At 46.6% G+C, this 15,220-nt stretch overlaps 1 protein-coding gene across 3 annotated transcripts; it reads right to left on the reverse strand.

Annotated features, from left to right (window-relative positions):
- Window positions 1-5,673: 5,673 nt before the first annotated feature.
- LOC148111776 (uncharacterized) lies at window positions 5,674-14,858 on the reverse strand. Of its 3 annotated transcripts, XR_015730149.1 has the most exons (4): window positions 14,369-14,858; window positions 12,548-14,215; window positions 11,285-11,419; window positions 5,674-11,051 (listed from the first exon to the last, which is right to left on the reverse strand). XR_015730149.1 is itself a non-coding variant. In XM_087879774.1 (3 exons), the coding sequence occupies exons 1-3, from the start codon at window positions 14,531-14,533 to the stop codon at window positions 10,689-10,691; spliced, it is 2,196 nt and encodes a 731-aa protein (XP_087735900.1). In that variant the 5' UTR covers window positions 14,534-14,858; the 3' UTR covers window positions 5,674-10,688. The 3 variants fall into 3 exon arrangements, 2 of the variants coding, with proteins under 2 accessions (XP_087735900.1, XP_087735901.1); XM_087879774.1 differs by lacking the exon at window positions 11,285-11,419; XM_087879775.1 differs by having other exon boundaries at window positions 5,674-11,419.
- Between the last annotated feature and the right edge of the window lie 362 nt (window positions 14,859-15,220).

Genomic DNA, 15,220 nt, shown 5'->3' on the forward strand with positions numbered 1-15,220 from the left:
TTCGAATGGGCCTGCAGAAGGGGGAGAGTGGCATAAGAGAATCTCACAGGCACCAAGTCATGATGTGACCTTGACGGGGGATAATAATGGATTCCCCGCCAGATCACATTGCCATTGATCTGGTAAGATTAAACCAGTGTCTGACGACCACTGTTCTGAGTCATGGCTGAGACGATCTGGGATGGGCCCATGACTGCCGTGATTTCTTAGATTGTTTCTGAGGCCAGGGGTGGCAAACGGAAGTCCCCCAGGACCATGAGCCTGGAGAGCAGGGCAGATGGTACAGTAGTATCCACGCTATCCCAGCTTAAGAAAGAAGGGTCTCCCAATCAGAAACGTGGGGACTGAAGCCCCTGAACCCCAAAAGAGATTCTTGGATGACCACGAATCTCAGCCGAAGCCTTTTCTTGGAGTGCCACTCCTAGCCTGCCTTCCTGCCAAGCAGGTGAGACACTGGTTCTCCCCAAATTAGAGCCGCACAACAACCAGCCCAGGTAGTCTGGCCAAGATGCTCTAGAACATGAGGTATGTTGGCCAGTCCTATAAATTTTGATTCGATACACACAGCACTACTGACTCCATAAGATCTAACACCCACATTCAGATGTCCTAAGAATAGAATAGAAAAAATAGAATTCTTTATTAGCCAAGTGTGATTGGACACACAAGGAATTTGTCTTTGGTGCATATTCTCTCAAGTGTAAATAATGTCAGGGTTCCGACTGATGCCATTATTAATATAATAATAAATAATACATTCATCAAGTACGTTAAAAATACATTCAAGAGATAAGATACAACACTTAGCGATATTCATTGGATATCAAATAAGCAATCAAATCACATTAGGAAACAAAACAAGATAAATCGTAAAGATATAAGTGTGTTGAGAAGAGCTGGATTTCTGGGGATTTGTCGTCTTAAGTTCAGCCTTCGTTACTTCCAGGTTGAGTCCAAGCTGGCCTATCAGTTGCCCCCTCTCTGGGGCAATCCTGGTTGCAGCTGAAACCCTTCCTGAAGGAGAATATGGAACCAGAAATTGCCCTCTCATAAAAAGAGATTGTGGCCACAAACCAGAGGCCAAGAATTGTTCCACCTGCTCCAGTCAAACACCATGAGAAATACTGGGCCCGGTTTGAGCCCCTCAAACACTATTTCACAAGTTTCAGAGAAGGACGAGATGAATGATCGAATCCACCTGTTGTAGCAAAAAGGGTACCTTTTTATATAAGTAAATTCAAATAATCTCAATTTACCGTCGAAAGTTAAAACTGACCGAACTAAATGGCATCCACAAGGAGTTCTTGCACAATGTGCTGGGTGTAGAGTTTGATTTATGACTAACCTAAATAAAATGGTATGGACAAAATTTCTGCATGTAGCCTGTGTTGATTTTAAATCTACATTTGAGTCCATTTTCAAAGAAATCATTATGAGGAACTTGGAAAATGCAGTACAGATGGTTTTTCTCATTCAGCAATTGTATGAAATGTGTTAACCCTCCTCTTCAGAAAAGTCTCGCAGGGCTGTATTTGGATCTCCACCTCCACTCCTCGACAAGGTCAACCGACCATCTCCTACTTACACCTGCCTCAATCCCTGGGCCCAGATATATTTCTCCTATGTGCTGAGAATAGTATCTCACAAAGCTTTGTTGGCCTTAAGAGAGTTTAAGGACTTGCATCTCCTTTCCGCTCAAGGAAGTACAACTCTCGAGACGATTGGCATTTCAAAAGGAAACTCTTGAGAGAGTGATAGCAAGACAAAGAAAGCAGGATCTGAGGATTCCCACGCAATTCCCTCAGATTAAAAGAGATATCTCACCCTCAGTCCGGTGTAGGATAAGCCAATCCGCAGGCGCCAAGTTGTTTTGAGAACTGCAGGCAGAGAAAGCAATAAGTTCTCAGGAGTCCCTTGCTGGAGGCTCATGTCTAACAGATGGCCCTCAATTCAATCCCTCCCCCCTTTCATTCCCAAGAAGGAAAATAAAAGTACAGGATAGGAAAGAAAGAGGTTATACAGCGAGGAATGTACCCAGACCACGCCCCTCCCGCACTAAAATGGCAGCATTCCAATAGTCATCTATGAGAGTCCCTTGTAGCGGTTTCTGCTGGAAGACAAGGGGACCATTGAGAGAATTCAATTGACAAGAGGTTCAGATGTCTAGGGATGGTCTTACATGATATTGATATTTGGACAACCCACATAGATTATATCAAACACCCTAGTGTTAGGTCCTGCCATTTGGAGATGCATTGGGGAGGTGGACAAATGGACAATATGATTGAATGTGATGGGAAATAAGGAGGGGGGAAATGAAAGGCGATGAAGAGCAGAGAAACCCGGAATCGGTTTGTACTCTTTGCTTCATTCTGATGGGTCTTTCTTAAGGGACCAGGTTGGGACAGGTCTGACACCTGGATTCTACCACAGCACACTTGTTTCAATTAGGCACAGAGTTGGCAGATCATTTAAAGACACCTTTAGAGTAATCTAGCAAAGAGGTTTCCCTTAATGAACAAAGGAGCCCAGGACAGACTCAGGTTTCATTTTACACTCCATTCAGTAGGAAAAGTACAAAACAGTTGATTGGATGGAAGAAATCCTGCTCAGTTACATCAGAGACAGAGACAGTGAATTAAACATCCTATCATATTAAGCATAACCATTGAAAAGGGCATTGTATTAAAAGGAGAAGGTTTGCATGGGGAAAGGAATCACATAAAACTGTTCTGAGAAGGTACAATTTCAGCCAGTTGAAATGCCTAGTATGTACGATTGAAAAAGTTCTTTATTTTGAAGTTAGAAAGTGGAGTGGGAAGGGTCTCCAATCTTCAAGACCTCTAGAACCCGATTCCAAGCAAAAACTGCTAGATAACCATTCATACAAGGAGGCAGGGAGTAAAGAGAAAGAAGAAGGAAAAAAAGGAAAAGCACAGTGAAGTAGAGAGTGATGGAAAGGATGGAAAACCCAGATACAAAGTAGGAGATATAAGAAACATAACCAAGATCCATAAAGGACTCAAATCCCTATATATGAACGCTCAAAGTTTAGGGAAGAAACAGGGTGAAGTTGAAATGCTAATACACGAAGGTACATATGATATAGTTGCTATTACTAAAATGTGGTGGGATGAAACTCATGACTGGGTTGGATGGATTGATTTGTAATTGGCTGACACATTGGGTGATCCTTAATGGGAATACATCTACATGGAGGGAAGGAAGCAGTGGGGAACCAGAAGGTTGGTCTTAGGCCCAGTACCCTTCAATATCTTCATAAACGACTTAGATGAGGGAATAGGACTCCTCATCAAATTTGCAGATGATACTAAGAGGGTAGGAATAGCCAACACCCTAAATTACAGGCTCAAGATCCATATTCGCCAAAAGTAACACCCGGCCTTATTTTCTTTTGGGTCCCAAAATAATCACTGGGGCTTATTTTGGTGGAAACACAATTTTAGGGCGATTATAGGGTTTCTCTCCAGTGTGGATTCTTTGATGTATGTAAAGATTTCCTCTCTGAATGAAGCTCTTTCCACATTCTAGACATGCATGTGGTTTTTCTCCAGTGTGGATTCTTTGATGTGAATAAAGGGTTTTCTTTGAAGACAAACGTTTGCCACAATCCAGGCATTGATATGGTTTTTCTCCCGAGTGGATTCTTTGATGTGTATAAAGGCTGCTGCTATGGAGAGGCCGCTCTCCTCCTCCTCCTCTCGGCCGGTGCCTCTTTCCTGCATCCGCCGCCATCCTCCGTCCTCCTGCAGGGGAGAAAGAGAAGAGGGTCACGGCTGCGTTGCCTTCCCCTCAGAGGAGACCCAGGCCCAAGCCCCCGCCTCCCACGTACTAGGCCTCCCTCCCAGGACTCTCTTTTTTCGCAGAGCCCGTCAGAGTGCGCGTCCCAGCGCTTTACCTGCATTCTGACACTTCCGTCGCCTAACCATAGACCTACTTCCGTCGCTTGTCTGATTGCGCATCTGTGGGCGGGGCCTTCTCCTCCCCTGTAGCGCCCGTATATTTCTCCGCTTGTGGAACGTGAGAAGAAAACTTTCTCTGCGGGACCGGTGAATATTTGCATGCGGCCGCCTTCTACGCCATCCCATTGGCGGGCCCGCTTTGTGACTCCGCCCCTCGCTCCTTACTGGAGTGGCGCTGCCGCCGTTCGGCGTCTGGGCTCCTCCCCCGCTTTGGCTCCGCCCCTCCGCTGCTGGCTCTTCCCATCCGCTCCCTTCGCCCTCCGCGGCTCTTCCAAGGCGGCCTATCCGCCCCTCCTTTCGCCCTTCCCCCCCCCCCATCTGGTCCATGTGCGAGGCGGGGCTGCTCTGACAGGCGGGTGCGGCCTTCCCTCCCCCAGGCCTACCTCGCAGGGTTGTGCGGTGGGGAGGCTGAAGTGGGGGGGAGTCCTGATTGCCCCCCCCCGCCACCGAAGGAGAGGAGGGGGAGGAATGGCGATTGGCGGAATGTGGGGTCGTTTGCCCCGCCCTTTCTTTGCCCCCCCTGTGATGCCCCTCCACCCCCTTTTCCTTCCCCCCCCGGCCCTCCTCCCCCCCACCCCCTGCCCTTCTTCTGGTGCCCCCTTGGCCCCTTTTCTCCCCCCCACCCCCTGCCCTTCTTCTGGTGCCCCCTCTGCCTCTTTTCTCCCCCCCACCCCCTGCCCCTCCTATTCTCCCCCCCTTTCTCATTCTCTCTCCCCCCTTCTCTCTCTCTCCACTTTCTCTCTCTGATTCTTTCATTTTGTCTCTCTCATTCTTTCTCCCTCTCCATCTCTCCCCCTCATTCTCTCTCCCTTTTTCTCTCCCCCTTTCCCTCTCATTCCCTTTCTTTTTCTCTCCCACTCTTTCTCTCCCACTCTCATTCTCTCTCCCCCTTCTCCCTCCCCCCTTTCTCTCTCTCCCACTTTCTCTCATTCTTTCTCTCCCTTTTTCTCATTCCTTTTCTCTCTCCCTCTCATTCTTTCTCTCCCCCTTTTCCCCCCATTCTCTCTCTCTCCCTTCTCTCCCCTTCTCACTCCCCCTCTCCCACTTTTTCTCATTCTTTCTCTCATCCCTTTCTCTCTCCACTTTCTCTCTGATTCTTTCATTTTGTCTCTCTCATTCTCTTTCTCTTCCCATCTCTCCCCCTCTCATTCTCTCCCTTTTTCTCTCTCCCCCTTTCTCTCATTCCTTTTCTCTCCCACTTTCTTTCTCTCCCACTCTTTCTCTCCTCCCTTTCTCTCTGATTCTTTCATTTTGTCTCTCTCCCATTCTCTTTCTCTTTCCCCATCTCTCCCCCTTTCTCATTCCCTTTTTCTCTCTCCCCCTTCTCACTCCTCCCTTTCTCTCCCACTTTCTCATTCTCTCTCCTCCCTTTCTCTCTCCACTTTCTGATTCTTTCATTTTGTCTCCCTCCCATTCTTTCTTTCCCCATCTCTCCCCCTCATTCTCTCTCCCTTTTTCTCTCCCCTTCTCTCATTCCTTTTCTCTCCCACTCATTCTTTCTCTCCCTCTCATTCTTTCTCTCTCCCTCATTCTTTCTCTCCCCCTTCTCTCTCCCCTTTCTCTCCCACTTTCTCATTCTCTCCTCCCTTTCTCTTCCCCACTCTCTCTTTCTTTCATTTTGTCTCTGTCTCTCATTCTTTCTCTCTCCCCGTCTCTCTCCCCCCTCTCATTCTCTCTCTCCTTCCCCCTCTTTTTCTCTCTCCCACTCTTTCTCTCTCATTCTCTCTTTCTCTCTCCCCGTCAGATCCCTAAAAGTGATACTGCCATTCAATCGGAGGGGGGGGGACCCTTGGATTCGGTTTACTAGCATTGCCTGTGTCAACAGAGATTTTGCAACCTGTATCCTGGCGCCAAAGAGCCCTGAGATCCCCTTTACCTGCAGGGATTTTTAGGATAGCCATGTGGGTTGTCTCACTTTAAAGGATAATGGTGGGAATGCATGTTTGTTCGGGTTCTCAGGGAAACTGGGAAAGAAAACATCTTCACACTTGTATATTGGCTAAAATCTGCATTCGGACTTAAAGGGAGGGGTCTCTACCACTTTAATCCTACTGCCTTGCCTAAGGGAATTCAGATCTTGCTTTACCTGGATGGCTCTCACCTCTGCTTAATAAAATAAATCCTTTGAACAACCACCTTTCAAGAGTTCTCTTTCTTGGATGTGAAAAGGGCCTTAAACTGTTGGATTGGAATTATCTATTTTGGATTCTTTGATAAATGTATTACGTTTATGCTGAGTTATATGGCAAGAGAGCTACGTTGGGGCACACAGAAGATCTGGTTGCTACCCCATTATGATGGTTGGAATTAATAATCTTGAAGAAAGCCACTACTACAGATACTATATGGAATACAATTATAATGTCACTCGGGTGGTTGTTTTCTTTTTTTTTTTATACACATGAAGATATTTATTATTGATGGGGGTAGATGATACCTGAGGATTCCGAACATTCTGTTGGAATTAGGATGTCATATTACCCTAATATGGGTGATGGAGTTAACAATCCAGTTGAAAGACATTAAAGAAGACATTATATGATTAGAAGTTTAAAGTCATTGATTTTATTTATATAAGGGAATATTTTTTTTAGTAGGGTGGGCAGAAGAATAAAGATATTAAGAATTGTTATGTATGGAAATTTTCTAGCAAAGTGGGTGGAGACAGGCTAGTTTATTGTTTAGTTTAAGAAAAGGGATGTTTAAGAGATATATTTATGGGAGTGGAGGAAATGGACAGACTATGAGTTGAATAAATGTTAAATTAGGATTTATTATATAGTTTTATAGTGGAAGGCTGCTTTGAAATATTATATTAATATACACAAAAGATTAAACGTTAAATTAGGATTTATTATATAGTCTTAAAGTGGAAGGTTGTTTTGAAATGTTATATTAATATACATAAGAGGTTTGATTTAAGAGATATAAGTATGGGGAGAAGAAAAAGGGCAGATTATTGTTAAATTGGGAGTTATAATATTATTATGTTAAATTAGAAGTTATTACATAATGTTATAGTAGAATGTTATTTTGAAATGTATAGTAAAAGGGGGCTATAATAATATTATTAGAAAGAAAGGGTCAGTATTTGGGGGATGGAGTAAGGGGATGGTAAAGTATTATATAATCTGTTATGAATTTGGATCTTACTTTGAATAAGTCACAGGGGGAGGGGTGGTGAGGGGGGGTTAGGGAGGAGGTGGGAGAAAAAAGGGGGGAAAATTTGTATTTGAAAAACTTTTTCAATAAAAAGAGTTCTCTTTCTTAAGTTGGAAGGAGAGGCGATCCTTACACCCCCCTTCTCTCTTTCCCCCCCACTTTCTCTCCCCTCCCTCTTTTTCATTCTTTTTCTCCCATTCTCTCCCACCTTTCTCTCCCCCACTCTCTCATTCTTTCTCTCCACCCTTCTCTTTCTCATTCTCTCATTCTGATTCTCTCTCTGATTCTCTTTCATTTTGTCTCTCACTCTTATTCCCTTGCAGGGGGCCGATCTGGTGTCTGCAATGGAGAGCAAAATCCAGCGGCTTCTCTCTGCTCTAAGTGCGACATCAGGATTCTGCCTTGGTATATTTGTGGCGCAAGGCAGCCCTTGTTTCCTGCCGCTTCGGACTCAGAGCGATAAACAGTGTCTGGTTCGGGGGGGCAGCCGGATTTTGCTCTCCATTGCGGATGCCAGATCGGCCCCCTGCAAGCTCTTATCTCTCGAGGAGCCTGACCAAAATTTCCAGCGCCACTTCAGGGAGCGATGAAGCTTCCAATTTGAGGCAACAGGATCACACACTCCGTTTAACTTGCTGTGAATTAACTTCCTTCCTTAGACTTTGCCTCAGTCGTCTCCTTCTCTGCTCTCGGCCTTTTCTCAAGGGTGGTTCTTGCTGGGGGAATCCTTGATTGTACAAACAGAGGCACAGAAGCAACATCACCTGAAGCCTTAGCACCACTTTATAAGACCTTAGTAAGGCCACACCTCAATACTACATTCAAGGTTGGTCACCACATTGCGAAAAGTTGTTGAGACTTTGGAAAAAGTGCAAAGAGGAGCAACTAGGCTGATTAAGGGCCTGGAGACTAAAGCACATGAAGAAGGGTTGGGGGAACCGGATATGGCTAGTCTGGAGATAAGGAGGACGAGGGGTGACATGATAGCACTGTTCCAATAGATGAGAATTAACCAGGGGAACAGCTTGCCTTCAGAAGTGGTGGCTGCTTCATCACTAGATGTTTTTGACAATAGACACTTGGTTCAAACTAAAAGGATATATAATTATTAAGTATTAAATTGGAAGAAGAACAAGTAAAAGACACAATGATACCTTGGGCTAAGAATTTTGGCCATACAATAGAATTAGATAAATGGCAGAAATTATGGGATAGAAACTACAATCTTACAATGTTAACAGCATATAAAGAAAATCTTTATAAAATGTTATATAGATGCCAGTTTTCACCTGCAAGAATAGCGAATATAAATCTGTTAAATATTGAAATACCCGTTTCATATTATCATATCTGGTGGACATGTCCCTGAGCAAAAAACGTTTGCAATAAAATCCATGCATGGCTGGAAGCTATGATAAAACAACACGTAGACCTACAACCTCAGATGTTGGGCATGCTACCAGGAAATTTCAAGAAAGGTAATACAGATCTAATTCTACATATTCGAACAGCAGCAAGGATGGTATATACTGGAAAATACTGGAAAAATGAAGAAACCCCCACAGATGAGAATATAATTTAAAAAAATACTGGAATCTGCAGAAATGGATAGATTCACGTTTAAAATTAAAAAGAAGACTCTGAATATTCTATGACATGGGAGTTATTTGGTCAGTCGAGGAAAACAGGTTAGATGGTGGAAACATGAGAAAATGTGGATTATATGAGAAAGATTTAAAGTGGATTAGTAAATATTTTGAGGGTTATCCAATTGATGTCAATATGGAAGATATTTCTTTTTACCATAATGATTGATATTATCTACTATATGTTTGTATATCAACATGATTACGATTGTGATGATTTTCATACTTTTGTATAAAAGTACACTATTAAACAGCAAAGGGATGTGGTGGCTCAGTGGCTATGACGCTGAGATTGTCGACTGAAAGGTCGGCAGTTCAGCAGTTCGGATCCCTAGTGCCGTGAAACAGGGTGAGCTCCCGTGACTTGTCCCAGTTTCTGCCAACGTAGCGGTTCTAAAGCACATCAAAAATGCAAGTAGAAAAATAGGGACCACCTTTGGTGGGAAGGTAACAGCGTTCCATGCGGCTTTGGTGTTGAGTCATGCCGGCCACATGACCATGGAAAAATCTTCGGACAGTGCTGGCTCTTCGGCTTTGAAACGGAGATGAGCACCGCCCCTAGAGTCGGGAACAACTAGCACGTATGTGCGAGGGGAACCTTTACCTAGACAACAGTGTTCAGTATAGAAAGGGAACTTTTGATATAATAGTAATAAACTGGGGCGGGGGAGGGAAAGAGTGAACAGCCACTTGTCTGGAATGGTAGAGGATCTCTTCCTTTAACAGGAGGTTGGATTAGAAGGCCTGCAAGATCCCTTCCACTGCTGCTTTTCTGTTATCATTATTCTGTTGCTTTGCATGTACACTGAGAGGTTCTGCATGGGAAGCAAATTCCTTGTATGTCTAATCACTCTTGACTAAACAACTTATTCAACTGAATTACTCAGACATATATTGACTGAAGGTCCTTCCACATCCAGGCATATTTAGCATTTCCCCCCATGTGAATCCATTGATGTCGATGAAGGAGTTCCCCATCAGTAAAGCTCTTTCCACACTCAAGGCATTTATATGTTTTTCCCCGTGTTCGATTCCTTGATGGGAAAAATGGTCCTTCTTTCAACTGATACTTTTCCCTCAGTCCAGGCATTTGAATGATTTTTCTCCTTAGATGCCTTTGAAGGTGGTAATTTCTTTTGAAGGATTTTTTACATTCCGGGCACTGATATTTCTCTCCTTCCTCCTGGACCCTTTGTGAACTCCCTGGTCTTCCTAGGGATCCTCTGCCCTCGAGGCATTCATTCAGCTTCTCTCCCCAGTGGATCCTTTGATGTTTATAAAGTTTGCTGGTATGACCAAAGTTCTTTCCACACTACAGGCACTTATGAGGTTTTTCTCCTGGGTGGATCCTTAAATGACTTTTAAGATGGTCGGTTTTTTTGAAGGATTTTTCACATTGTGGGCACTGATGTTTCTTTCCTCCCTCCTGGATCCTTCAGGGCTTTCCGGGTCTTCCGAAGGACCCTCCCCCCTCCAGGCATTTCTTCCAATGGATCCCTTGAGGTCTATAATGGCTGCTGGTATGATGAAAGTTCTTTCCACACTCCAGGTTTCTCTCCTGTGTGGATCCTTAGATGTTGCATAAGATCTCCTCTCTGACTGAAGTTCTTTCCACACTCAAAGCATTTATGAGGTTTTTCTCCTGTGTGGATCCTTAAATGCTTTTGAAAATCTGTGTTTCTTTTGAAGGATTTTTGACATTCCGGGCATCGATATTCCTTTGCTTCCTCCTGGATCTTTAGGGGCTTTTGGGGTCTTCCGAAGGAGCCTCCGCCCTCAAGGCATTTCTTCGGTTTCCCTCCGCAATGGATCCTTTGGTGCCTATAAACGCTGCTGCTCTGACTGAAGCTCTTTCCACACTCAAAGCATTTATGAGGTTTTTCTCCTGTGTGGATCCTTAAATGACTTTCAAGATGGTCGTTCCTTTTGAAGGATTTTTGACATTCCGGGCACTGATGTTCCTTTCCTCCCTCCTGGATCCTTCGGGGCTTTCGGGGTCTTCGGGAGGAGCCTCTGCCCTCCAGGCCTGTCTCGGGGTCTCCGCCCATTTCCTCCTCCCTGCATCACCCTCCAGGCAGCCCCCTTTCCCGGGCTCCCGGTGGGCTCCTCCCTCCTGCAGCCCGGAGCCCCCCGGCTTTTCCCTGCTGTCTCCCAGGGAAGCCGCGCAGGGACCGGGCAGGTCTGCTCTGCGGGGCTCGCTCTCCTCCTCTTCCTCTCGGCCGGTGCCTCTTTCCTGGATCTGCCGCCATCCTCCGTCCTCCTGCAGGGGAAAAAGAGAAGAGGGTCACGGCTGCGTCCCTTTCCCCGCAGAGGAGGCCCAGGCCCAAGCCCCTGCCTCCCATTGGCCTCCCGGGCATTCTCCAGGCGGACAAGGCTTCCTTCCCAGCCTCCCGTCTCCCTCCACGCCCTCAAAAGTAGGCCTCAGGCACCCGGGCCTGCCTTCTCCGGAGAGACCCTCCCAGACTTCGACTCCCAGCATCCCCTGCGCCAAACCTCCATCATCCTGGCTTCTCTGTCGCCGATTCAGGCAGCTCCCTCGTTGCCCGTTTTATTTACGGAAGTGGAGGCTTCATTCCTTTTTCGCCAGAAGTTCCGCCTCTTCCTTCCAAGGGACCACCCCAATCGTCACTAAGCAAATAGTTGTAGGTCAAGAACTATCTGTACAGTGCTTTAAAAATAATTTAAAATAGCCCCCAAATTGGAACCCACAGAGGTCAAACTTTTTCCTGCAACAAATCTGCAAAACTAGCCCAATTTGGTAGAAAAACCGTTCAAGTGTCCACACTGTTTCCAACTCGCATTTCAACTCAATCCCGAAACTGTCCTCCTAGACACGGGTTTGGCTTTTCAAGGAAAAGAAAATGCCATTGTGATTTTAACCCTGATGTTCTCCTCAATAAAGTTCAATAAAGTTTTGCAAACTCAGAAGATATAAATATGGGAATTCTCAAATTCAAAATAAAATGTCTCATCCCACTGAAGAACTTTCTGTCCCAGAAACTCAACTGGTTTCTAATCAGCTAGAAACGATGCCTGACCAGGTTCTGCAGGATTGTCTGGGACACAACACATCCTCTCCACAACTGCTGGGAAGAGGCTCTGCGGTATCCGAAGCAGCACATTAGATTCAGTCAGTTTTCTTCCATATGAAGGAAGTATCCACCTTGTGAACTCCCAAGTCTCTTTTTTTTTTCCTGGATATGAAATTATTTTATTTTCTGGGTTTTCACACTATACCACATATTTAGGCATTTGTTCCTACTGTAATAACACCAACACAACACCTGCATTATGATATCACAAACCAAGATCCTCCCTTTCGTATCTATTTTTATTTTTTTGAACTCCCAAGTCTCTTGTTATGTAATCTAAATGGGCTATAATTAATGTGTATGGGTATATCTATATTCTTTTGAGAGCAGGCCTCAGAATTCCATTTTTTAAGTTCAAAGTCTAACAATCGGAGCAGCCCTCAACTGCAGCCCTTGGACAGGGATCAGGCAGGGATCTCATCCACAGCTGCCCAGTTGAGAATCCAACATTCCTGAACCACTGACAGATGGACATCCAGACTCATACAAGGCCTCCCGCCCCTCCCAGGACAGCCTGCTCTGCTAGTTGCCATCAGAATGACCGACAGCAATCAAACTCAGGCCTAGGACCCTGGGCATGGCCCTGGAAGACTAAAGGAATTTATTAAAAGAAAAACATATATTAAATTTATTAAAAGTGAAAGTTTTAATTGGATTTTATTACCTTTCTTGCCAGGCATTTATGAGGTTTCTCTCCTGTGTGGATTCTTTGTTGTCTATAAAGGCTGCTCCTCTGACTGAAGCTCTTTCCACACTCCAGGCACTTATGAGGTTTTTCTCCTGTGTGGATCCTTTGATGTGTATGAAGATTTCCCAAGTGATTGAAGCTCTTTCCACATTCCAGGCATTTATGAGGTTTTTCTCCTGTGTGTATCCTTTGATGTGCATAAAGGTTTCCCAACTGATTGAAGCTCTTTCCACACTCCAGGCATTTATGAGGTTTTTCTCCTGTGTGGATCCTTTGATGTTTATAAAGGCTGCTGCTTTGACTGAATCTATTTCCACATTCCAGGCATTTATGAGGTTTTTCTCCTGTGTGGATCCTTTGATGTCTATAAAGGCTGCTGCTATGACTGAAGCTCTTACCACACTCCAGGCATTTATGAGGTTTCTCTCCTGTGCGGATCATTTGCTGTCTATAAAGGCTGCTGCTATGACTGAAGCTCTTTCCACACTCCAGGCACTTATGAGGTTTTTCTCCTATGTGGATCCTTTGATGTCTATGAAGATTTCCCAAGTGACTGAAGCTCTTTCCACATTCCAGGCATTTATGAGGTTTTTCTCCTGTGTGGATTCTTTGATGTGTATAAAGGTTTCCCAACTGACTGAAGCTCTTTCCACATTCCAGGCATTTATGACGTTTTTCTCCTGTGTGGATCCTTTGATGTTTATAAAGGCTGCTGCTTTGACTGAATCTATTTCCACATTCCAGGCATTTATGAGGTTTTTCTCCTGTATGGATCCTTTGATGTCTATAAAGGCTGCTGCTATGAATGAAGCTCTTTCCACACTCAAGGCATTTATGAGATTTCTCTCCTGTGTGGATGCTTTGATGTTTATAGAGGGAGCTCCTATCACCGAAGCTCTTTCCACACTCCAGGCACTTATGAGGTTTTTCTCCTAAGTGGATCCTTTGATGTCTATGAAGATTTCCCAAGTGACTGAAGCTCTTTCCACACTCCAGGCATTTTTCAGGTTTTTCTCCTGTGTGGATTCTTTGATGTGTATAAAGGTTGCTGCTCTGACTGAAGCTCTTTCCACATTCCAGGCATTTATGAGGTTTTTCTCCTGTGTGGATCCTTTGATGTTTATAAAGGCTGCTGCTCTGACTGAAGCTCTTTCCACATTCCAGGCATTTATGAGGTTTTTCTACTGTGTGGATCCTTTGATGTCTATAAAGGCTGCTGCTATGAATGAAGCTCTTTCCACACTCCAGGCACTTATGAGGTTTTTCTCCTATGTGGATCCTTAGATGCCTTTGAAAATCTCTGTTTCTTTTGAAGGATTTTTGACATTCCGGGCAATGATATTTCTTTGCTTCCTCCTGGATCCTTCGGGGCTTTCGGGGTCTTCGGGAGGAGCCTCCGCCCTCCAGGCCCGTCTCGGGGTCTCTGCCCGTTTCCTCCTCCCCGCATCGCCCTCCAGGCAGCCGCCTTTCTCGGGCTCCCCCTGGGCTCCTCCCTCCCGCAGCTCCAGAGCCCCCCAGCCTTTCCCCGCCGTCTTCAGGGGAAGCCGCGCCAGGACCGGGCAGGGCTGCTCCGCGGGGCCCGCTCTCCTCCTCCTCCTCTTGGGTGGCGCCTCTTTCCTGCATCCGCCGCCATCCTCCGTCCTCCTGCAGGGGAGAGAGAGAAGAGGGTCACGGCTGCGTTGCGTTCCCCTCAGAGGAGACCCAGGCCCAAGACCCCCCCTCCCCCTCCCACCGGCCTCCCTCCCAGGACTCTCTTTTTTCGCAGAGCCCGTCAGAGTGCGACTCCCAGCGCTTTACCTGCATTCTGCCACTTCCGTCGCCTAACCATAGACCTACTTCCGTCGCTCTACTGATTGCGCATCTGTGGGCGGGGCCTTCTCCTCCCCTGTAGCGCCCGTATAGTTCTCCGCTTGCGGGACGTGGGAAGAAAACTTTCTCTGCGGGACCGGTGAATATTTGCATGCGGCCGCCTTCTACGCCATCCCATTGGCGGGCCCGCTTTGTGACTCCGCCCCTCGCTCCTTACTGGAGTGGCGCTGCCGCCGTTCGGCGTCTGGGCTCCTCCCCCGCTTTGGCTCCGCCCCTCCGCTGCTGGCTCTTCCCCTCCGCTCCCTTCGCCCTCCGCGGCTCTTCCAAGGCGGCCTATCCGCCCCTCCTTCGCCCTTCCCCCCCCCATCTGGTCCATGTGCTAGGCGGGGCTGCTCTGACAGGCGGGTGCAGCCTTCCCTCCCCCAGGCCTACCTCGCAGGGTTGTGCGGTGGGGAGGCCGAAGTGGGGGGGAGTCCTGATTGCCCCCCCCCGCCACCGACGGAGAGGAGGGGGCGGAGTGGCGATTGGCAGAATGTGGGGTCGTTTGCCCCCCTTTCTCTGCCCCCCCCTGTGATGCCCCTCCACCCCCTTTTCCTTCCCCCCCCCCCGGCCCTTCTTCTGCTGCCCCCTTGGCCCCTTTTCTCCCCCCCACCCCTGCCCCTCCTTTTCTCCCCCCCACCCCTGCCCCTCCTTTTCTCCCCCCTGCCCTTCTTCTGGTGCCCCCTCTGCCTCTTTTCTCCCCCCCACCGCCTGCCCCTTCTATTCTCTCCCCCCTCTTTCTCATTCTCTCTCTCCCCCCCTTTCTCTCTCTCTCCACTTTCTGATTGTCTTTCTTATTCT

The sequence above is a fragment of the Pantherophis guttatus genome, chromosome 16 (genome assembly GCF_059756535.1).
Source record: "Pantherophis guttatus breed Tessera chromosome 16, ASM5975653v1, whole genome shotgun sequence".
In the NCBI taxonomy this organism is placed as follows: Eukaryota; Metazoa; Chordata; class Lepidosauria; order Squamata; family Colubridae; genus Pantherophis; species Pantherophis guttatus.